Genomic DNA, 22417 nt, shown 5'->3' with positions numbered 1-22417 from the left:
TCATCATGCCTGTGAAGACCCGCCAAACTGCTCACCTCCGTGTGCTCTGCAGATGAACCGCATGACCACGAGCAGAGAGGAGCTGCAGTTGGCAGGCTCGTGGGAACACGCAGAGCAAACCCCATGCCACCGAAGGGGCCAGACAGCCACATGTCTGTCAGGGAGGGTGTCTGCAGGGGGTCGGGGAGGGGGCAGGGCTGAGAGCCAGCAGATGTGGGGTCAGAAAGGACTTCCCCATCCTCGTCCTTCAGACTCTACCGGAAGACAGGCGGACAGACGGAGACAGAGGGACAGAAAGACCCAGAGGTAGAACAGAGACACGGATACAGAATACAGGCAGCTGCGTCGGGAGCACAGATACGTAGAGAGAGACGTAGATACACATTTTAAAGCAAAGAAAAAATACTGCTTCCTAAAACTTAGTAGAACTGACTCACTAAAAATAAGTTATATTTGACTTTCTGGATGGGAAGGTGGACTCTCTTCATTTACCTGATTTTTTCTTCACAAACTGCACGCACGAAATCCTGGACATGAGGGTGGGTAAAATGTTTGTCGTAATAATCCATCAACTTGCTGTATATGGTAGGCACTGCCATAAATACATTAATCCGTGGAGTTTCAGAGCTTAAGAACTTTTCCCAAACCTAAAGAGAAAAAAGGAAGCACACAGCAAAAAGATGAGAAGACACGCATGCACAGACACGTACGGACCCTCGGTTCCAAGACGAGTGCTCTCAGCAGAGGACCCCCCTTTTCTTAAGCATCCGAGGGTCTGCAAGCGGCTCCTGTCTCAAAGGGGGTCTCACTTTGACAGGGTGACACAAGCGCGTGGACCTTCCGTGGAGTCACTGTGCAGGGGACACTGGCGTCTGGCCTCAGGGGTGGCCCGTGAGGAGGAAGCGGATCGGGGAGGAGTGGGCCCTGGGCCTGGGGACTGGCCTCGGATCTGCCGTCAGGGGAGAGGTGGCGCCTCAGGCTTTTCCAGCCACGCGGACGAGGGCGGACAAAGCTGCACGAGGGGCCAGGCAGGCCTGAGCACAGCACAGCGTCTGGCAGGCGGGCAAGCGCACACGGGGAACGGATGGCGTCTGCTGTTTTATCCGAAGAAGTCATGTGAATTCCGTATCTTACTCTGTAACAGATGTTTCTCGTTTTGATATAAAGGCGCTTCAAGTTTGTCAGCTCATGCTGAGAACGTGCTCGTGTGTTGGCCCTCACCTTGCAGAGGAGGGGCGCTCTCCGGGCAGCCGCCGCATGAGCCCACGGTCAGGGCGGGCCGGGGAGCGCGGGGTGCTCCGTGCTCAGTACACCCCACACACACAGCCTCCCCTCCAGGCGTCCAGAACGCTGCCGCCAGCCCCCGCCCGCCCCAGTGCCTGACCGCACGCTTGTAATTAGCTCCTCACCTTCGCTGCTTGACAGGGCAAAGGCACTCCTCTTTGGGGAGAAAATTACATCGTCCTTTTAAAGACAACCCCGCCCCCATTATAAAGCATGTATGAAAAGAGAAAAATGTGACCCATAACTAAGAAAAAAGTCAATAGAAGCAGACCCTCAATACGGATGTTGGAACTATCATACAAGGAATTTAAATTAATAAATAGGTTAAGAAATTCAGAAAAGATGAATGAAATGGGGGATGATCGAGGATTTCATCAGAGAAGTGGAACTGCAAGAGAACCATTATAAGCTGGAAAGTACATTATGTGAAACTAGGAATTCACTGGATACACTGAACAGACTAGATGCAGCAAAGACAGCAATCAGTGGAAATGATCTAAACGGAAGTACAGACAGGAAAGAGGAGAAAGAGAAGAGTGTCACCACGTGTGGGACAAGATGACACTCTGACCTGTCAGGAAAGACAGAAGTGCTCGGTCAGTGGAGACACATCCACGTCCACACATGGGAAGACTCAGTGTTGCTAAGATGGCAGCTCTCCCCAAACCCCAGCAAGCTCTGTTTTCCGGAAATTGACAAGCTGACCCCACAGTTTACAGGGAAAGGCAGAGGACTCGGAAGAGTCAGAACACACGTGAGAAGGAGGCAGGAAGGTGGAGGACGCACACTTCCTGACCCAAAACCCACTCCAAATCACCAGCATTCACTGCCGTGTGAAGCTGGTGTAAGATCAGACACACAGACGAACGGAGCAGATGCCCAGAAACAAATCAATATGATGATGGCCAACTGAGTGTGACAGAGGAGCCAAGTCACTTCAACAGGATCATCTTTCCAACAAACAGCGCTGGGACAACTGAATAGCCACGTCCAAAGAGATGAATTGTAGACCCTTACCTCACCACACCTAAGAATCAGTCCAAAGTGGATCAGAGACCTAAACGTATCAGCTAAAACTATAAAACTTTCAGGAAAAAACATAGGTGAAAATCTTCATGACCTTTGGTTAGGCAAAGATTTCTTAGATACGACAGCAAAAACGATCTATGAAATTAAAAAACTGATAAAATGGATTTCATCAAAATTAAAAGCATGCGTGCTTCAGAAAATATCATTAAGAAAATGAAAAGACAAGCCAAAATGGGAGAAAATATCTGCAAACCATCTATGTGATAAAGGACTAGTATCCAGAATATATAAACTCAATAATAAGAAGACAAATAACCCAATTTAAAAATGGGCAAAACATCCGAATAGACAGTTCACCAAAGAAGATACATGGACGCAAATAAGACCATGAGAAAACACTCACTGTCCTCAGTGATTAGGGAAATGCAAATTTAAACTACAATGAGATACCACGTCATATCCACTACAATGACCATAATAATGGTTTTAAAAACCAGTAAAACAAATGTTGGTGAGGATGTGGGGAAACGAGCCCTCACGCACTGCTGATGAGAAAGGGGACAGAACAGCCACTGTGGGAAAGTTGGGCAGTTTCTTAAAATGTTAACAATAAACTTATCGTACACCCCAGCAATTCTAATCCTACTTATCTACACAAGGTAAATGAAACGTGTCCACGCCAGGATTTGTATGTAAATGTCCACAGCAAAAACTGGAACTGACCCAAATGCCCAATAAATGATAAATGGGTGTACCAAACGTGGCCTGGCCACGTGATGAAGCAGTACTCAGGGACCAAAGTGACAAACTACTAATACACATGCTACAACATGGACAGAACTCAAAGACGTTCTACAGAGTGAAAGAAGCCAGGCCCAAAAGACCACATGTTCTATGATTCCATTTATATGCCAGGCCCAGAAAAGGAAACTCTGTAGAGACGGAGGACAGACGGTGGTTGCCAGGGGCTGCGTGTGGGAATAGGGACTGAGATAATAGTTGAACAAACCCTATAAATTTATGTAAAATCACATCGTTCACGATAGGTGAATTTTATGGTATGTGAATTACATCTCAATAGAGCTATTTTTAAAAAAGGACAATGCAATGAAAACATTTTCAGTGAAACAAAGCTGAGAGAATTTGTCTTCAAAGCTGCACTACAGGGCTTCCCTGGTGGCGCAGTGGTTAAGAATCCACCTGCCAATGCAGGGGACACAGGTTCAAGCCCTGGTCCGGGAAGATCCCACATGCCGCAGAGCAACTAAGCCCGTGCGCCACAGCTACTGAGCCCGCGTGCCTAGAGCCCGTGTTCCTCAACAGGAGAAGCCACCGCAATGAGAAGCCCGCACACCGCAACGAAGAGTAGCCCCCACTCGCCACAACTAGAGGAAGCCTGCACGCAGCAACGAAGACCCAATGCAGCCAAAAATAAATAAAATAAAATAAATAAATTGTTTTTTAAAGCTGCACTATAAGAACTATCAAAAGAATTCTTCAGGATTAAGGGAAACGATCCAAGAGGGAAACACAGATCTGGAGGAAGAAATGAAGAGCACCAGAAAAGCAAATATATGGGTAATTTAAAAAAATTTTAAGGACCCCTGACTGTTTAAAGCAACAGTAGTAGCAGTGTATCATGAAGATGAAGGAAGGGAATAATAAAAAAACAGAAGGAACAGGAATATAAAGCACAGGTGCATTAGAGAAAAATCAACACAGTTGGTTCTTAGAAAAGATAGTAAAACTGATAGGCCTCTAAAACAAGAGTGATCAAGAAAAAGGAATGAAAACATAAACTACCAATATCAGATATTTAAAGGAGACATCACTACAGATCCTAAAGATATCACAAGGATAATGAAGAGAAATTATAAACTACCCTATGCCAATAAATTTGACAATTTTGATGAAATGGACAATTATTTTTTTTAAAAGTACCAAAACTGACACAAGAAACAAAATAGAAAATATTCTAAGTCCTACATCTATTAAAGAAACTGAATCCTTAATTAAAAACCTTCCCAGAAAGGTTGGCCCAGATGGCTTCAATGGAATTGTATCAAACGCTGAAGGAAAGAATACTTTCAGCCACACACAAACTTCCAAAGAACAGATAAGGGGGGGAGGGGTGGCTGCCACACTCCTTTCACAAATGAGCAAAACTCCAATACAGAAGCCTAACAAGGATGTCATAAGAAAACTACAGACCTGTGTTCCTCGTAAACACAGAAGCAAAACCGTTAACAAAGTATTAGCAAATCAAACCTAGCAGTATATGAAAAGGATAATATATCATGGCCGAGAAAGTTTACTAAAGGACTGTAAGATTAGGAAATTAGAAATATTAAAAACTTTAATCAGTATAACTAACCACATTAACAGAATAAAGAGGGAGACAAATAAAGGGGGTAACTCTATACAATCAATTCAAGAGGTAAAGAAAACCCATTTGATAATATTCAACCCACCCTATAATTAAACTCTCATAAAACAAGGGATAGGAATGTCCTCAAGCTAATATACGGTATCTGCAAAATACCACAAGTAACATCATACTTAATAGTGAAATATTAATGTTTCTCCAAGATTGAGAATAAGTCAATGATGTCCACCATTACCACTTCCAAATTAGACTCATCAAAATTTAAAATTCTCTTTATCAAAAGACTATTAAAAAAGTGAAATGAGAAACCAGAGACGGGGGAAAGATTCACAACACGTATTTCTGACAAAGGCCTTTTATCCATAATATATACAGAACACCTACTGATTAGTTATAAAAAGACAACCCAATTTAAAAATGGACAAAAGGCTTGAAGAGGCATTTCATAAAAAGAAAATCTCTGAATGACCAGTAAGCGTATGAAAAGTGCTCAACACGATCAGTCATCAGAGAAATGCAAATCTTGTAAGGCCAGTGAGGTAGCAGCATTACACACCCACTAGGATGGCCGAAACCTAGAAAGCCGGACCCAGTTGCTAAAGGGTGGGGCACGCTGCAGACAGGAGCATAGAACGGATAAGCACTTGGGAAAGGGTTGGGAGTTTCTTAAAACATTTCACATACGTGATCCTGTGACCCACTAATTCTAACCCTGGGTATTTACCCAGAAGAAATGAAAATGTACATCTGCAAAAAGACATATGAGAATGTTCCCAGCAGTTTCATTCATAAAGCCAAAACTGGGAAAAGCCAGATGCCCATCAACAGGAGAAGGGATGACAACTGTGGGTCCTTGGTGATGGAAGGAACTCGCCGCTTACACACGCAGCAGAGATAAACCTCAAAGGATGCCCAGTGGAAGAAGGGAAACACAAAGCCTACAAATGCTGATGCCATTACGTGCAAATTTCAAGAACAGGTCAGCTAACTTATAGTAACAAAGATCAGAAGAGGTGGTTGCCTGCAGGGGGGTGACTGGGGGTTGTCATGAAAGAACTTCTGGGGCAATGGGAATGTTTTCTTTCCCAGCCTGGGTGTGGGTTATACAAGTGTAGTCATCAAAACATACTACACTGTACACTTAGATCTGTGCATTTCACTTCATGGAAACTAAAACTCAATAAAAGGAAACAAAAGTACACTCACTGAGATGGCTAGAATTAACAAGACTGACCACAGGAAGTGTGGGTAATGATCTGGGGTAACTAGGACCCTCACACATTGCTGCTGGGGTTATAAAACATGCACCCGCTCTGCAGAACTCTTTGGCAGTTTCAACCATAATTAAATATACATCCAGCCCAGTGGGTGTCCAGCACCAGCAGGTACAGATCCAAGAGAAATGTCCACAGAAAGATCTTTATGCAAATGTTTATAGCAGCTTTATTCAAAATATCCCCAAACTTGAAACAATCCAACCTCCTTCAACAGAAGAATGGATAAATTGTGGCACTTTCATACAAAGGAATGCAACACAGCAACACAAAAAGAACAAATTACAATTGATGGAACTCAAGAATAAATCTTAAAATAGTACGATTAACTAAAAAGCACAAAAGGACACATACTATCGGGTCCACATATATGAAGAACACGTGAAACTCAGCTATGGTGCACCCCCTGACTAGGAGAGGACACTGTGGGCCATGTAAACGTGCTCTGTCTTTATCTGCGTGGTGACCGTCACACAGACGCATACTCAGTTTACATACATTTTACTGTATGTAATTTACGCCTCAATTAAATAGAAGAAGCGTGACAACGTTCCCCACTTTACAAACCCCGGTGAGCTGACAGCTCTAGGCTACGAGCACCAGCAGTGCTGACGTCAGAAGGAGAGAGACGACTGGGCGTCACGCGCCCTGCTGGACAGAGACACACGCTGGCTGTGACGTCTCCTCCCCGCCAGAGCAAAGCAACACCCGGAGCCTCGTCACACCTCTAGACCTAACCACCAGTTTTCAGCAAGTATAAGGCATAGCGAAACAGGTTAAACGACACCACAGGGATGTAATCCGCAAGATCAGACTGTGGGGAAGCCTACAGGACACACAGCCTAATTTCATAAACAAAAACTGCGAGGAAAAGACTGAGGAGAAACTGAGGAAGTAAAACCATGCGCACGAACAGTGGTCCAGCCGCTGAGAGCAAAGTGCCTGCGAGAATCCCCGGGGGACAGAGACCTCCTGATAGGCCTTCCCGCCCAGCTGTGGCTGTGACCTTGACCAGGCCCTGCGGCTTTCCTGCTACCTTCTCACACCACCGTGTCACTCTGGACTGAATCCCTCAGGCCCCTTCCAAGCTCTGACACGCAGATTTGCCGGAAATCCTGTGGGGCGTCCTGCTTCCCGCTGGCTTGTTAAAGAAACTCCGTCCGCCAGGTCCGCGCCGGGGGCCAGGCCGCTCCCCGAGGTGGAGGGCAGTGCCCTCGCTGCCACCTGGCACCGGGAAAGGCATGGGTCCTTGGAGGACACACCGGACACCACTCGGGCATCTCCCGGGAGCGCGGGTATCCCGATCTGGCTGACCAGGAACAGCCTCGAGCCCCCGTTCCTTCTCACCCACGGCGGCAGCATCTAGAGGTTAGCGGCTGTGCTTCCACTGGTGCGCAGACCCCGCCGCTACCCGGCCTGGCGAGTCCCGACAGCACCCTCACGGCAGCCGGGTCCTCCTCCCGCTCACCAGGGCTCGCCCGTCACCACAAGCATGAGGCCAAGACGGCACAGAACAGCACAGACCGCACCACGTGCCCGGTGAGGCGCAGGGCCCGGGCTCAGAGGAAGCGGGGACAGGCTGGGTGAGGCGGCCGTCACTCTGGGAACCTGCGGTCCCGGCCAGGTCTCTGGCGGCCGCACACGTGGTCCCCACCCAGGCTTCCCACCGGAGGCTGAAGGAAGGACAGAGCTCACACTCGGCTGAATGAAGGGGGAGGAGCGGCCCTAAGGTCATCAACTCAGACACTGGACCCCTGGCACACAGACGACATCTGCCCCAGGGGCTGCGTCCTGAGAACTGTGCAGCCGGGAAGGCCTGGCCACTCTGAGAATTCACCCACACTGGCAAAGGGAAGAGCAGCGCCCCCACCGCGCCGCGTCCCCGTTGTTTCAACGTCCATACACTTCAGAAGTTGAAGGTCGGGAGATGCCCTCAAAAGCCTCTCTAGGGCCCGCATTTGACCAGTGAAAACACTCCTGCGGCAGCCAGGCTGCAGAGCCCAGCGCGATGTGATCAGCTCCCCAGCGGGCGGCACACGGGAGCCCACAGCGGAGGCAGCAGAGCGGGGGTCCGGGGCCTCTCCACGCACCAGCTCCCCGACCTCACCCTGCAGAGCGTCCGGGACTGGAGCCTGGGGCGAGACCCCCAGCAGGACTGCCCTGCCCGGCAAAAGCCAGGACAGGGTTGGCGCACAGCTGCCACAGGCGCCTCCTTAGCTTGAAGCAACGGCCAGGGGTTAAGCCATCACCCGTTTCTGGCAATTCTAACAACCCACGGGAGGGCTCTTACTCTGTTTTTAAGGTGCTCTGGCCAAAATCCGGCAATGACAGAGGACACTCCATAATGAAAGGCTGGAGACAGGAGAACAGATGCCTGTTTGTCCCGTTCCTTGGGCCTGTGTGTGAGGCCCCGCCCTAGTGGCCCCAGGCTGTGGGTCAGATCTGAGACGCACTTGAGCTTAAGAGCTCTGCTCCCCTCCCCCAACTCCGCCTGCAAACACCTCCACCCACTTCAGCAAGACGCAGATTTCTCAAAGCCCAGAATGAACGACCTCTGCGGCCACAGGTGTGCCAGGCAGCAGGCTTCACATGGGCACCGGAGTCCCGAGCAGGGCACTGGTCTCTACAGAGTGCCCTGGCAGTGGCCCCAGCGGCCTGCACTGCCGAGCCGAAAGCAGCGCCACGTGCCGGGGTCTGCGCCCTCCTGCCTCACCTGCCGGGCCCCACCGTGACTCAGTGCCTTCTCCGAGAGCCACCGTGATCCCGAGAAGTTGCCGGAGCACGTTATCTGCAACAAGGGATCGATCGCGGCCAGGCAGCCTAATCAACAACCAGACTTCATTCCCCGGGGCTGATGGCGGACAGCCCGCCACCAGTCTTCCTGCCGTCCCGAGTCACCGCCACCTCATCACTCAGCCTCGCGGGATGCAGACAGCCCCTCACCCCACTGTTCACAGAAGGACTTGAAGCCGCCAGGAGCTGAGACCGTGTCAACACCAGTGCAGGTTTCTGGGCCCCGCACCGCTTTACACTCATTTCTTTGTTTTTTGTTTTCAATGAATGGTAACACTCTTTTTTTTTTCTTTCTTTTTAAATATATTTACGTATTTGGCTGCGCTGGGTCTTAGTTGCGGCAGGCGGGATCTTCGTTGCCCCATGTGGGATCTTTACTTGTGGCAGGTGGGATCTAGTTTCCCGACCAGGGATCGAACCCAGGCCCCCTGCATTGGGAGCGAGGAGTCTTAGCTGCTGGACCACCAGGGAAGTCCCTACACGCATTTCTCAAAAACAAGCTTAGACAAGCCCCGATATTTAATAATGCTAAAGGTGGGGTTTTCCTATCAATAGTATAAGTAGAGTCACAAAACTCTGAAACTCAGGGCTGTGTCTTTTATCAGCCACAGCAAATGTGTTTGACTCTTCAGCCCTGCTGCATGGTTCTGAGAAACCCCAAGTCAGTGCCTAGGATCGGGAAGGTCTGAGCTGACTGTCCCGGCGAGCTGCCCTGCAGCCTCTGGTCTCCAGCCCCCGGGCAGGAGACAGGCAGCGTCCCAGGGTCTCGCTCTCAGAGGTGCAGGCTGAGTAGTGACAGCGAGGGGCCACTGGAGTGACGGGAGACAGCTGGAGGCCAAAGAAAATAAACGGAACCTGGTGGCCTGGGAGCAGGTGGGAATCCCTGAGGTTTGTTTCCCTGTTGAGTGCTTCCTTGTCCAAAATCCGCTCTCGTTTTCACAGTATCTAAGCTACACAGGTACATGTTGAACAGAGCTAATCCCATTAAGCTTTACACCAGCAAGACCTCTCGGGAGGGTGAACACCAAGGCCGACAGGTGGAGCTGCCCACACCCCGAGGATGATATTCCACATGGAACCCCCGGCTCAGGGACACTGACAAGCCCACCCACGTAACCCGCCACCTGCGGCCACGGGCAGTGGCAGATGGAGCGGAGCTGTGAGCACAGGAGGCCCCATCCGCCGTCCTGGTCTTTTTTTTTTTTTTAATTTAATTTTTGGCCACGTTGGGTCTTCGTTGCTGCGCGCGGGCTTTCTCTAGTTGCGGCGAGCAGGGGCTACTCTTCGTTGCGGTGCGTGGGCTTCTCACTGCAGTGGTTTCTCTTGTTGTGGAGCACGGGCTCTAGGTGCACAGCGTTCAGTAGTTGCAGCGCATGGGCTCAGTAGTTGTGGCGCACGGGCTCTAGAGCACAGGCTCAGTAGTTGTGGTGCACGGGCTTAGTTGCTCTGTGGCATGTGGGATCTTCCTGGATCAGGGCTCGAACCCGTGTCCCCTGCATTGGCAGGCGGATTCCTAACCACTGCGCCCCCAGGGAAGCCCCCCGTCCTGGTCTTTATACGCGTCTACAAACCCAAAGTGTGCAGAGCAGTCTGTCCCTTTAGGGGAACCTTGTGGCGGGTGTTTCAGTGGAATGTTGTCACGTTTACCTGCTTATGCTCTGACTCCTGAGGAGCTGATACAGTAAAGTTTTCAGTAAACAAATAACCACTCCCCTAAGTGACTTTCAGGGACGCTCCCCCCAGAGGCCTGTTCACAAGTCCAGACGATCACGATGACAAAAGCCGAGGGGCTTCCCTGGTGGCGCAGTGGTTGAGAATCTGCCTGCTAATGCAGGGGACACGGGTTCGAGCCCTGGTCTGGGAAGATCCCACATGCCACGGAGCAGCTGGGCCCGTGAGCCACAACTATTGAGCCTGCGCGTCTGGAGCCTGTGCCCCGCAACGGGAGGGGCCGCTATAGTGAAAGGCCCGCGCACCGCGATGAAGAGCGGTCCCCGCACCGCGATGAAGAGTGGCCCCCACTTGCCGCAACTAGAGAAAGCCCTCGCACGAACCGAAGACCCAACACAGCCAAAAATAAATAATAAATTAATAAATAAAGTAGCTATAAAATTAAAAAAAAAAAAAAAAAAAGCCGAGGGGGAGCCTGTGGAGAGGGTTCAAGGAGCCAGCGTCCCCTCATGGCCCATGGGGCCCGTGAGTGACGACCGTCCATTCATCCACAACAGCTCTGAGCCACCTGCCCTAGGCCCTGGGGCAGGCCCTAAACAGAAGGAAAACCATGCCCTCGGAGGTGACATTCTAGGGGGAGAGAAATGAAGACCCACAGCAGAGTCTACGTGGCTTGGAGGTGGTAAGTGCTACACTGAACAGTAGTGCAGATTAGGCCAGGACGGGGGCCAAGATGCACAGAGACTGAGCCTGCAGGCCCAGGGTGGTGGAGGTAGGGTGGGGAGGAGAAGGTGGCGGTGGAAGAGGCCAGCAGGGGCCGGGGCCCCCCTCCTGGACGAGGCAGCCACACTTCCTGCTCTTTCTTTACCTCCTGGGTCTGTGCTTCGGGGAAGGAAAGGCCTGCTCAGTCTGCAGGCCAGCAGCCTGCCTGCACCCCTGCCTCGCCCACCAGGCACTCACGTGGATCAGGAACGAGGAAGTCCCGGAGCTGGGACTGTAGCCAGCCGGTCAGCCGCTGCGGCTCAGCCTGTCTGGGTCCCTGATCTAAGCTCGGGGTGGGGGCACCTCTCCCTCCTCCTGTCTTCGTGGCGCCCTGCAGGGAGGCCCTCCAAGTGAATGAAGAATTGTGGGGGAGGGCAATTTGCATTCTTTGGAGACCCCAGGGCACTCCTGCATTCCTGCTGCACAAGCCCAGGCAGTCACAAAACCTCCCCGGGGACTAGGGGACGAGCTGGCTGTCCCCACTTGCCCTTATCAGTCACTCCCGATAGCCTCAGGGCCCCCCGTTCTCCCCCTCCCCACTGCCCAGTCAGTTCGGTCAGAGCCCCCTCGGGAAGCCGCGTGTGCCGGGCCGGACCGACCCCTGTGGAGAGTCACTGGGACTTGTGTTAAGAGGCAGACAGCCCTCTGTAGACCCCGCTGTCTAAATCCTGAGGCCCTGCAGCTGAAAACCAAACAGCAGGATGGGGGCGGAGCTGCGGCAGTGGGCGGAGGAGGGGGCTGGCTGCTGGGCAGGGTCTGAACGGGCTGCCCTGGCCCTCGGGCTGCCACCTCCACTGTTCGGCTCGCCGGTCTGTGCACAGCGCCCACGCCGGGTTTTCAGCTACGTTCTCCTCTAAACCCAACAGCATCACCTGTCAGCACACAGGCTCCCCAGCTTCCCTGATGCTGGTCCGCACGCAGCACCCTTGCAAACAGGAGGAGAAAGGGTCCCTGCTTCTCCCTGCTTTGCGTTGCTGGCATTGGGCTCAGTGCCCACCCTGTGCCGGGCTCATCGCTCCTCCGTTAAAGGACGAGACGGAAGGTCAGGGAGGTGCGGGGCTCGCCCGGGGCCGGCCTGTCTGTAGCACCTCGTCCTCTCAGTCTGACCTGGCACCAGCACGGATGTGGATTAAGGCTCCAGGCGGGACGTGAGGACGGGCCGGAGACGATCTAGCTAGAGCTGCCTCTTTCTGGTGGGGACAGAGGAGGCCGACTTCAGTGAACGATGGATTCTGCAGACCAGGGACCCCAGGCCTCAGGGACCCCTCGTGAGGAAATTCACGCCGGAATAAAGTGACTAAACAACAAGCTCTGTGCTGCGGGCCGAGCCTGGGCACTTCTCCAGAGACCTCACTAGGCGGCCCTGCTGCGCAGAGGTCTCCAAGCCACTCCTCTCCTGGGGCTGCAGACCTGCAGGACAGCAGCCCGCACAGGAGCCCCGCCCCCACAGGAGCCCCGCCCCCACAGGAGCCCCACCCCACCAGGAGCCCCGCCCCCACCTGGAGCCCCGCCCCCACAGGAACCCCGCCCCCACCTGGGGCCCAGCCCCCATCTGAAGTCCAGCGCCCACAGGAGCCCCGCCCAGGTGCTTCCTGGGCTCTCCCACTTGGCAGTCTCATGCTGTCTAGGTTATAGCGTGAGTCAGTGACAGTGCAGGGCCTCGCTCAAGCCCTGTGCTTCCCGGCGGCCCCACGGCGATGTGTCACTGCGGCAGCCTCTCCGTGCAGTCAGCCCATCACCACCTCAGAGCCCTGCCTTCACCTGCCCCGGGCACCTGCCCCACCTGTACATGGGACACGGAGGCTGGGATGGGACTGCTGCACAGCAGCTCGCCACGTGCCGGGGGCAGGGGCAGCGTCTGGCCAGGTCTCTCCCCTCCTTCTGCACTCTGCTCTGCAGGGCCCGCTCTGCCCCGCCTCGTATCCACTCGGCCTCCCTCCCCCGCTGACCCGACGGCAGCGCTGGGAAAGAACCACCTGCTGAAAAGAGGGACCGGTGGGGAGACTGACACGGAGCCCCCAGCTGGGCCATCCACTTGGGACCCTGAAAGCCAGCAGTCAGCTGAATAACAGCCCCAAGACATCCACGTGCTTATCCCTGTGGATGTGCCACCTCACGTGGCAACGGGGACTCTGCAGGTGTAATGAAGTCAAGGGTCTGGAGATGGTGCGGTTGCCCTGGACACTGGGTGGGCCCGACATGGTCACAGGGTCCTTACGTAGAGGGAGATCTGGCCACAGAAGAGGCGGCGGTCACGAGAATACAGAAGCAGAGGTTGGGGTGATGCAGCCACAAGGCAGGGCACACAGGCACCTCCAGCAGCTGCAAGAGGCAGGAGCAGATTCTGCCCCGCAGCCTCCAGAGAGAATCAGGCCTGCGGCGCCTGGCCCTTAGCCCCGCGAGCCTCATCTTGGACTTGGACTTCCAGAACTGAGAGTATACACCTGGTGCTGTGCGAAGCCCCAGTGGGGACCCTCTGCTCCAGCAGCAACAGGAAACTCGCCGCTGGGACTCTGCACCCCAGAGAAGGGACCTAGCCCGGGGAGGCCCAGAGCCCGCGACGCCGAGAGCCCGGCCCCGACTCACCAGCTGAGCGCTGAACTCGGGCAGCATCACGCAGGTGGCGCCCACCCAGAGCGGACACAGCAGCTTGTTGACCACGCCGTGGACGTGGTGCAGCGGGAGGACGTGGAGGATCACATCGTCCTTCGTCCAGGCCCACTTGCGGACCAGCCCCGTCACCTGCAGGACGACAGCACAGCCTCAGAGCAGGAGGGCGCACACAGGCGGCCTCCCCAGCCGAGACGAGGGGGAGGAGACGGCCGCTGCCCCGCCCCACCCTTGACGGCATGGCGAGGAGATTGTAACGAAACGACCTGGGGTCTGACCGGGGGGCCGTCTGTCTACCACTTACCCTCCTGCTAGAGAACAGGGCCGCATGCAGTCAGGGGCTTCAGCCAGTTTGAAAGGGCCTTTGATTTGGGGTCAAAGGCCTCTGCAGACTCTGGGCAGCTCTCCTCTCAGGCGGCTCCGACAGGCCCTGGGACTCTGGCCTCACCAGAGTCCAGGCTTGAATCCGGCTGTCTGTCTGAGCCACGCCGATTCTGGCACCACCCTCGCCCCGGCTTAGCCAAAAAATCCCCAATCACTGCCGAGCCTGTCCTGGTGCGTGCCGCGGTGACGGCCATGTGCAAACACAAGTGAGATGCCCACCCCGCAGAGATACGGGTCCAGAGATGGCCTCTCTAGACAAAAAGCACGTCTCCTCCTCGGAGACAGACACAACGTATAATCACGCCTTGCCTGCAGCCGGCCCGACTCAGTTCATGCTGATTTATGGACTGAATTAGCCTGAGTCGATGGCGTTGACCTCTGACCTCCCTCTTTGTGGGTCTGAACTTCTCTCTTATTTTCCCACTCCTGCTGTGTAAGAGTCTTCATTGTACGTGCAAATGCTTTTTGGAAGCAAGAAGAGTATAAACTGCAGATAAATACAGCGGCTGGGGAGTTTCACAAAAATGGTAACTGAGGCCACAGAACACAAAGTAACACCTAAGATGTGGCACACGTGAGTTCCTGCTTTCTTGTTTCCCAAATAAGCCGCAGTTCTAGGTGCGGATGGCACATTCTGGATATTCGCTTTGTGGCTGGTTTCTTTTAAAACCTCAGTGTCACATGCAGTGGCCCGTTCTATGCTCCACACGCCACGGCCCTGGAGGAGCCCGAGGGGGCCTGTAAACCCCCCGGCACCTGGGCACTGCACCCCCCTACACGGCCAGTGGGGCTGCTGGTCACACGGCCCCGGGGTGGGATGGTGAGAGCTGTGACTGGCCCTACAGAGTGAACAGAAGGCCACCTGGGAAGGCACTTACACCTGCCGCGGCTGCTGCTGGGACTGGCCTGCTGGGACACAGCACACACCTCCCGACTGGCGGCCCCAAGAGCACTCACCACGGCCCTGATGTTGTGATGGGTGCTCAGGACGCCCTTGGGTCTCCCCGTGGTCCCGCTGGTGTAGATGATCATGGCGCCCCGGTCTCTCCAGTCCCACTCTGGCACCCGGCCTTCCCCGGGGTCCTCGGCTGCCCCGTGGTAGACTGCGGGCGGGAGAGGCAGGAGCGGGACCCCCAGCTTCTGGACCACCGGGCTCAGGAGCTCCACGTGCTCCGGGCCGGCGAGGACCACGGAGCTGCGCGAGTCCTGGATGAAATACTCCAGCTGGGCCCGGGGGTGCTTCCTGCAGAGGGGGACGGCGATGCCGCCGCTCATCCACGTGGCCCACTGCGCCACCACGAAGGAGACGTCGTTTCCGCACAGGAGGGAGACCCTCTCCTCCCGGAGGTCCCCGTCGGCACGCCCACGGAGCCGGCAGATCTCCCGGGACAGGCAGAGGCTGCGTGAGTAGAGGTCCTTGTACGTGTGGCTGCCGTGCTGGTCGACGAGGGCGAGCCTGTCCCCGAAGCCCAGGGCGCGGTGGAAGCCCAGGGCGCTGCTGTCGGAGCGCGCGGCTGGGGCCGTGTGCAGGGCGCCGCGTCGTCTGCACCTCCGCGGGGCTGGCCACCAACACGGCCCGGGCCAGGCCCAGGCCAGGCGCCGGAGGGACATCCCCACGCGGGGCAGCATCGCAGCAGCAGACGCCAGCTGCCGGTACCTGGCAGGAAGAGAGGGCACCGTGGTCACTGCCCTGTCCTGCCGGACCCCCACGGCGGCCAGGAGAGGTGGCCTCACTTCCAGTCGTGGGGGGACATCCCGAGACCAGAAACGCTAACGATCTCACAACACATACCTTTGGAACTTAAAATGACCAAAGTTTCAGCTTTTTATTCAACCTCATTGTTTTAAAGGTTTTAAAAACATGCAAGATTCTAAAACAATGAACTAAACTAGGTGAAGCCAAGGAGAAACAAACAGAACTCAATGCACTTCAGGTAAATTCTGAATAATGGTTTTCAAAAACCTGAACCCGGAGAAATACTAGCCGAGAAAAGTAAGTAACGAGGGCCCTTGAACAGCACAGTTTGCACGACGCGGGTCCACTTACGCGTGGATTGTTTTCACTAATCTGCACTGCGGCACTTACACGAGTGTGAATACGGAGGGCGGGGACGTGCAGGAAGGGCCGGCTGTGAAGTTACTGGGATTTTCGGCTGTGGGGTCGCCCCTAACGCCCACCCGACCCCTGCCTGGTTCAAGGGTCGACTGTGTTCCCTCCCCGCCAGCAGCGGGGCCCAGAGATTCCAGCGAGCAGAGCACAGACACTGGGCTCGCTTCTGCTCTGGAACACGTGCCAAGCCATGGACTCCTAGGAACTTGTCTAAAATAGAGCAGAGACTCAAATAGGGCAGGTTCACACGTCTGCAAAGCGTCACTCTGTTTTTTAAGCTAAAACATAACTCTTCCCTCTCTTCCCCACAGCCTAACTACTAAACAATGACCAAAACAGTCCGCCAGAAGGAGAGCTGCCCAGGAAGGCCATGACCCACGACATGCACCTGGAATTCTCCAGCGTGCTCAAGAGGAGGAGGCCTGGGAAAGGGTGGCCGGGCGCACCCTCTCCACGCTGCCGCCCCTCCACTCGAGAGGTCAGGAGCTCTCCTGCCCCCCAGGACCACGGAAGATGGTTCCTTCCCAGCGCCAGGGCGGCCAGCAAGGTCCACAGACCACCACCTGCCCTGGCTCGGCGTCTCCACTGCCGTGCCCTCCCCGCCGTAGCCTCTGCCGCCTCTGCTCCGCCTGGGTGCTCTCAGCCAGAGCAGCGGCCCTGACGGGGAGCTGATGGATGGACCAGCTCTCCCGGTCGCTCCTGAAGGATTTTTAATGAGTATTATTTGATAACACAATATATTACGGTGTGTTTTCACGTTCGACCACCCTGTTCAATAAGCAAGGCAAGCACTGTTAACCCTATCTCACCCACGAGAAAATTCTAAGTCCCCCCGCTCCTAAATCACAGCCAGGAGCCCAGCCGGAACCTTCCCACCCCCAGCCATCGTTCCTCACCAGAGTCACCACGCCAGAGGCCCACGGCCGCCCTGGCCCACGACAGCACAAGGAAATGACCTGATGCGGGCTCTGCCGTGGCGGGGGGGCGTGTCTCTCCCTGTTACTGGGGAGGGGGCCGGGGGGGTGGGCGGATGTCACAGGGACCCTAGAGGGCACTTCTGAGTGTCAGAGGCTGATGAGGACGCCTCCAAGGGGCTGTCCAGCAACATCATAAAAGGAAACTTGTAACTCTCGTTCCCGTTGCAATGGGCCCAGCCAAGCGGGGCAGGTGGGGGCTGGGGGACGGGCAGCCCCGCACCTGCGGCCGGGAGGCGGCTTCTCCGGGCTCGGCGCATCCTCTCCCTCACAAGCCTCACTCTTCCCTCTCCTTCGTTAACTCGCTACAGGGGAAAACGAATGTGCTATGTTTGTTACATGTACCAAACAGTTTTGGTCTCTGTTGTTAATTTAAAAAGCAGACTACACACAACACTTTATAACTACCTCACAAAACAAACAGCCCACAGCAGTAAAGGTCGGGACTGAGCTCTCCCCTGTCCTGAGATCCTCCGCGTGCTGGCTGCCCCCGGTGGCAAGGGCTCTGACACAAGGTCACCCAGCCTCCCGGCCCAGCAGGCAGAAACCCGGCACCGGGGAGATGCCCGCCTGCCCGGCCCTCCTGCCTGCAGGGGCCTCGGCGGCCCCGTCTCCTCCCCAGCGGCTGCTCTGAGGTCCTGTGGAAACGCTCCCGAAAGCTCCAGGCCTCCACCACCGGCAGGCTCTCCAGGACACGTGGCCCACACCCCTTCCAGATGAAGGAGGCCAGAGTGTCTTGTGACATCCTGGGCTCTGCCCTCTACGCAAGGTTCAGAGGCGGGCTCGCAGTTGGTTTCACACCTCTGGATTTCTGTTACTATAAAGAAACCTGACAAATTGTAAGAAAACGGCTGGGCTTGACCAGAGAAAATAAGAAATGTGATAAGCATGTGAGATGTGCCAGTTTCAGAAAGAAAATGAGCTAGTGAAAAGCAAACCAGGGCGCTTTAAGCGCTTCCTCTTCTCACTTCTAGCAAATTCATCTCTATTTGCTTTACAGGCAGGAGAAACTAAAACAAAGACAATCTATAAACAGAAAACCTACCGCACAACGTTTCTGGGTTACGGCCCGAGGCCGGACTCTTGTTGGTGACCACGCAAGAGGGATGTTCGGGGGTGCCCGCTGAAGTGACGGCATTTTCGGAGGACAGACAGACGGCCAGCCAGGAGGGGCTGCTGCTCCCACCCCTCTGCCTGGCGGGCCTCACAGGGCTTCACAGGCAACGTCACAGCTGCTGCCAGCGAGACCCACCGGCTCAGCCTTCCTCTGTCCAGACACCCCATGAGGGGCCTAGGGAGGGCAAGCTTTCTGCCTGCTCCCCCTGGGGCCCCAGGGACTGTACCACACTGACGGGGGCCAGTCAGCGAGAAGCTGGGGTCTGAGAACTTGAAATGGAAAACTGGAAGACAGGCTGACGCCCACTTTCCCTCCCTCCCTGGCCGGGGGCTGGAGGGCTAGCTCACTTCTGACTCCACAGCAGCGAACCCACAGTGGGCTGGGGACGGATGCGGGGGGCGGGGGGCGGAGCAGCACCTCCAAGGAAAACAGAGAGGTGAAGCCCCCTGCCCAAGGCCGCAGAGTAACCGGAGAAGCCGCATCCAGAGCCAGGCCCGGCTGGCTGCAGCACACCAACCCACTCTGAGACACCACAGGTGGCGAGGAAGGCCCTGGGCAGAGAAGGCCAAGTCCGTGCTGGGAGCTGCCCCAAGAGACACCACACATTAACTGGCCGGCACCCCCAGCCTAGTGACGGCTCAGCCATCCAAGAGGACACTCAGCAGTCCCTTCTAGATGCGACATGAAAATAGGAAATGCAAGCCCTCTGTTCCCACGGTTTTGTTTTTTAAATGTATCCTAAGGAAATAATCAGCGATGTACATAAAGGTTCACTATGGGGTGTTCACTGCACGGTTATTTCTCATATTGAAAAACTGGGGCTAAGCCGGCTGGTCCGGAAGGTCTGAGGAGGCCAGGGCGCACACATGCGTGTGGGGCTGGGCCACGGCCCGACTGCACAAAAGCTGCTCGGGGGAGGGACGTCCCAGCCAGAGACAGGAAGGTGAACCTCCAGGTGGACACAAGGCGGCAGGGCCGCAGGTGGCTTTTGTTTTCTTCTTAGCGCTTCTCAATTTTCTCCAGATTTTCTGCAATAAGCACGTATGACTTTTGTAATCAGATTTTAAAAGTCTAATAAATGACATTTATATTTTCAAATGGAGATATTTCAACCTCAGCATTAACATTTTCTTTGGTACAAAAAAAGAGGAAAAAAAAAGAGGAAAATATTAAAATTATTTGTTCTGGATGGTGATCTACAGGGTGTCTGTAATTTTCTATAGCTCTTCAATTTCTCAAAATGACAGAGGCAAATAAAAATGAGGTAACAGTCTTCTTCTCTCAATGAAACCTAGTGGTTCACGGAAGGCTCATGGGGACAATGAAGAAGTCCTCACAGAAGCAGCTGGAACGCCCGCTGTGCCGGCACTCAGAGCACCGCAGGGCTGGTGTCCGGCAGCAGTGACCTGGCCCCAGTGTCCCAGTGCTGGGAGGTGGCAAGACCGCCTGGCTCCGCGTGGGGACGGGTGTCCCGAGGCAGGGTGGGGCAGGCGGCTGGAGCTCGGGGGACGGGGAGCCTGCCAGGTGACCTGCAGGGAAGGAGGCTCAGGGACACGTAGCTGTGCTCACACGGGGGCGTCTGTGGAACAGACGCTGAGTAGGGGCCCTGCCTGCTCACCACGGAGCCTCACAACCAAAATGACTTTCAATTGGGTAAATACTGCCAGAGTGACCTCCAGAGAAGCTGCACTAATTTTTTCTCCCACCAAACATGTGGGAACTTGGGGCCACCCCTTCAAAACAGCTTTTATGTGCTCCTGAAACCACTCATCATCAAGCCATTCAATACAGAGCTAAAAATCTCCAAGGTCAAGGGGAGCAAGGCCCTGCCTTGAACAAGCAGAAAGAATCAGGTCAGGTCAGATGACTGTGTCCTGAGCAGGTCCAGGTGCAGAAAGACCAGCAGCTACCTCAGGAAAAGAGGCCACGCCTTCCAACCACCGGCCCCCTTGGTCACGGGGCCCCCCACCACTGCCGGTGGCACAGCCTGGAGTGATGTTGCCACCCAATAAATGCAATTTGGCCACGGATTTTTCTCTGTCTCGATTAACCAACGTCACGAGGCCAGCATCACCGTGCAGCAACGTGAAAAAATCCCAGCCAAGAGCACGGAAACCCGAATTCTGGTGAACCAGATGCCTTCTCCCGGGAAGGCCACGCCACGCTCAGCTCCCTCCAGGAGGCCAGAGCCCAGGCAGAGACCCAGCAGCGGCCACTCGGTGCTCTGACCATCAGGTTCCCGGGTCAGACCACTGAGGTGCACGGCCCTGTCAGGACACACACCCAACACCAGGAAGATGACATCTGTCACGTCCTAACCAGTGTGCTAGTTGAGAGCACAGATTCTAGAGTCAAAACAGACCCAGACTGGAACACTCACTGGTGTTTCCGAGTTCTCCTCCGCCGTCTAAGCCTTCGGTTCCTGTGAGAACCTCCCAGCACACACACATAGTGGGAAGCAAACGGCCCAGCCATCCTCAGCACCGTGCTCACCACGGAGCCACGTGACAAAAACTACTCGATAAGAATGATACTTGCATTCAAATGAAGGCGGCTGGTTTCGAAATGAATAAAATGGCACCTGATGGATGAGCGCCACCTGCCCCCAACCCTGCCCGCTGTCTGCAGACTTGGTGAAGGTGCGCGGTGGGAGAGGGGACCACACTCTCCCTCTGGTGCCGGACACTTGTTTCAGCATACTGCCTGCGGTTTGGGGGGCTGTTTTCAAAGTTACGTTTTAAACTAACAGACATTCACACTGCATTCAAATCAAAAAACCAAAAGGGAAAAACAAACGCTTAAACCCATATCCATATTAGGACGTAAAATACTATTTTAAAGATGCCATCTGGAGGGATGAAGCTTACAATCTCGGGCCGTGGCTTAATCCACAGATGCCGTCTGCCTTGAACAGTGGGTCTGGGACATGGGGTGGGGGCACAGTAGGGACTGAGGAAAGCTCGCTAGACTCGCTGGGCTTTCACGTTTCACATCAGAACCTCCGGGGGCCCCCTGAAGCCTGCTGGGGATGTCTGTGCTCCTGGGCCCAGCACCGGTGCCCCCTACCCCCAACTGTCCCTGCCTAGGTCTCCAGACAAACATGCCCCTCCTCTGGATGGAAGCCTACAAACTCCCCAAACACGGGATTCCTGTTCCCACCTCTAATTGTCATCCTTCCCCCTTTTGGCAAACTCCTAATCATCCTTCAAAGCCGGGCCGAGTATCACCTCCTCTTTAGTGCACAAAGCAAAGAAAGAAAGTGGGGGGGGAGGGGTGGTGCTTCAAGGAGGATTCCTGCGGCCCAATGAGGCCGGAAATGGATTTGTTTCCGACACGACAGATCAAGTTCCCTCCAACTATGGCTGAACGTGGACTTGACTCACCCCCACACCCCGGGGGCCTGGACGTCGCCGCCAGCGCCGCGGAAGGGCAGGCAGGGTCCCCACGTGACGCAGCCCCTGCGAGGGAGGGGGCGGGGCGGGGCGGGACGCGGGGTTGGGGAGCGGGGGGTGAGGGGTGAGGGGGCGGGCTCTACCTCCGCAGGCCGGGCTCGCGCTCCTCCTCCTTGCCGGGTCGGAACCGGAACCGGAACCGTGGCTGCGCGCGCACCCCGCGTCCGGCGCCCAAGCGCGTCCCCCGGCGCGGCACCGCGCCGCGGGTTCCGGGCGCGAACGTTCCCCACGACCGGTTGTCGCGGCCCCGGGGCACGGGCGGCTGCGTGTTAACCGCTCCCATCCCGAAGCGGATTGGGAACCGGGCGCCTCAGGTGTTCTAACTCCCTGTTGGGCGGAGCCGGGCACAAGTCCACTCGGCCGAAACGTGAGGTTTCTCTGAAGTAACACATCAACCACGGACACACGGTTCGAGCCAGCGCGTTTCCCGCCCGCCTCCCGGGGCGCCGCGGGCCGGGCCGAACCCAGGCTGGGCCGCCGCTCCCCCCCCCCGCCCCGCCCCGCCCCGCCCCGCCCCGGTGTCGGCCGTGAACCTCCTGAGGGCTGAGGACGCGGAGCCCGAGGGAAGAGG

At 55.3% G+C, this 22417-nt stretch overlaps 1 protein-coding gene across 4 annotated transcripts in view; it reads right to left on the bottom strand.

Annotated features, from left to right (window-relative positions):
* Positions 1–22144, bottom strand: part of ACSF3 (acyl-CoA synthetase family member 3) — a 57940-nt gene extending 35796 nt beyond the window's left edge. For 3 of the 4 annotated variants that reach the window (XM_059903922.1, XM_059903924.1, XM_059903926.1), the window contains exons 1-4: positions 21930–22144; positions 15151–15850; positions 13786–13941; positions 493–647 (exon numbers count right to left, since the gene is read on the bottom strand). In XM_059903922.1, coding sequence (XP_059759905.1) covers positions 493–647; positions 13786–13941; positions 15151–15850; positions 21930–22129 — 1211 coding nt within the window. In that variant the 5' untranslated portion in view covers positions 22130–22144. Of the gene's footprint in view, positions 1–492; positions 648–13785; positions 13942–15150; positions 15851–21777; positions 21868–21929 lie in introns of those variants that run through there. The other variant, XM_059903923.1, reaches the window with a different exon arrangement.
* Between the last annotated feature and the right edge of the window lie 273 nt (positions 22145–22417).

Source organism: Balaenoptera ricei, chromosome 19 (genome assembly GCF_028023285.1).
Source record: "Balaenoptera ricei isolate mBalRic1 chromosome 19, mBalRic1.hap2, whole genome shotgun sequence".
In the NCBI taxonomy this organism is placed as follows: domain Eukaryota; kingdom Metazoa; phylum Chordata; class Mammalia; order Artiodactyla; family Balaenopteridae; genus Balaenoptera; species Balaenoptera ricei.
This window is presented reverse-complemented; position numbering and strand designations above follow the sequence as displayed.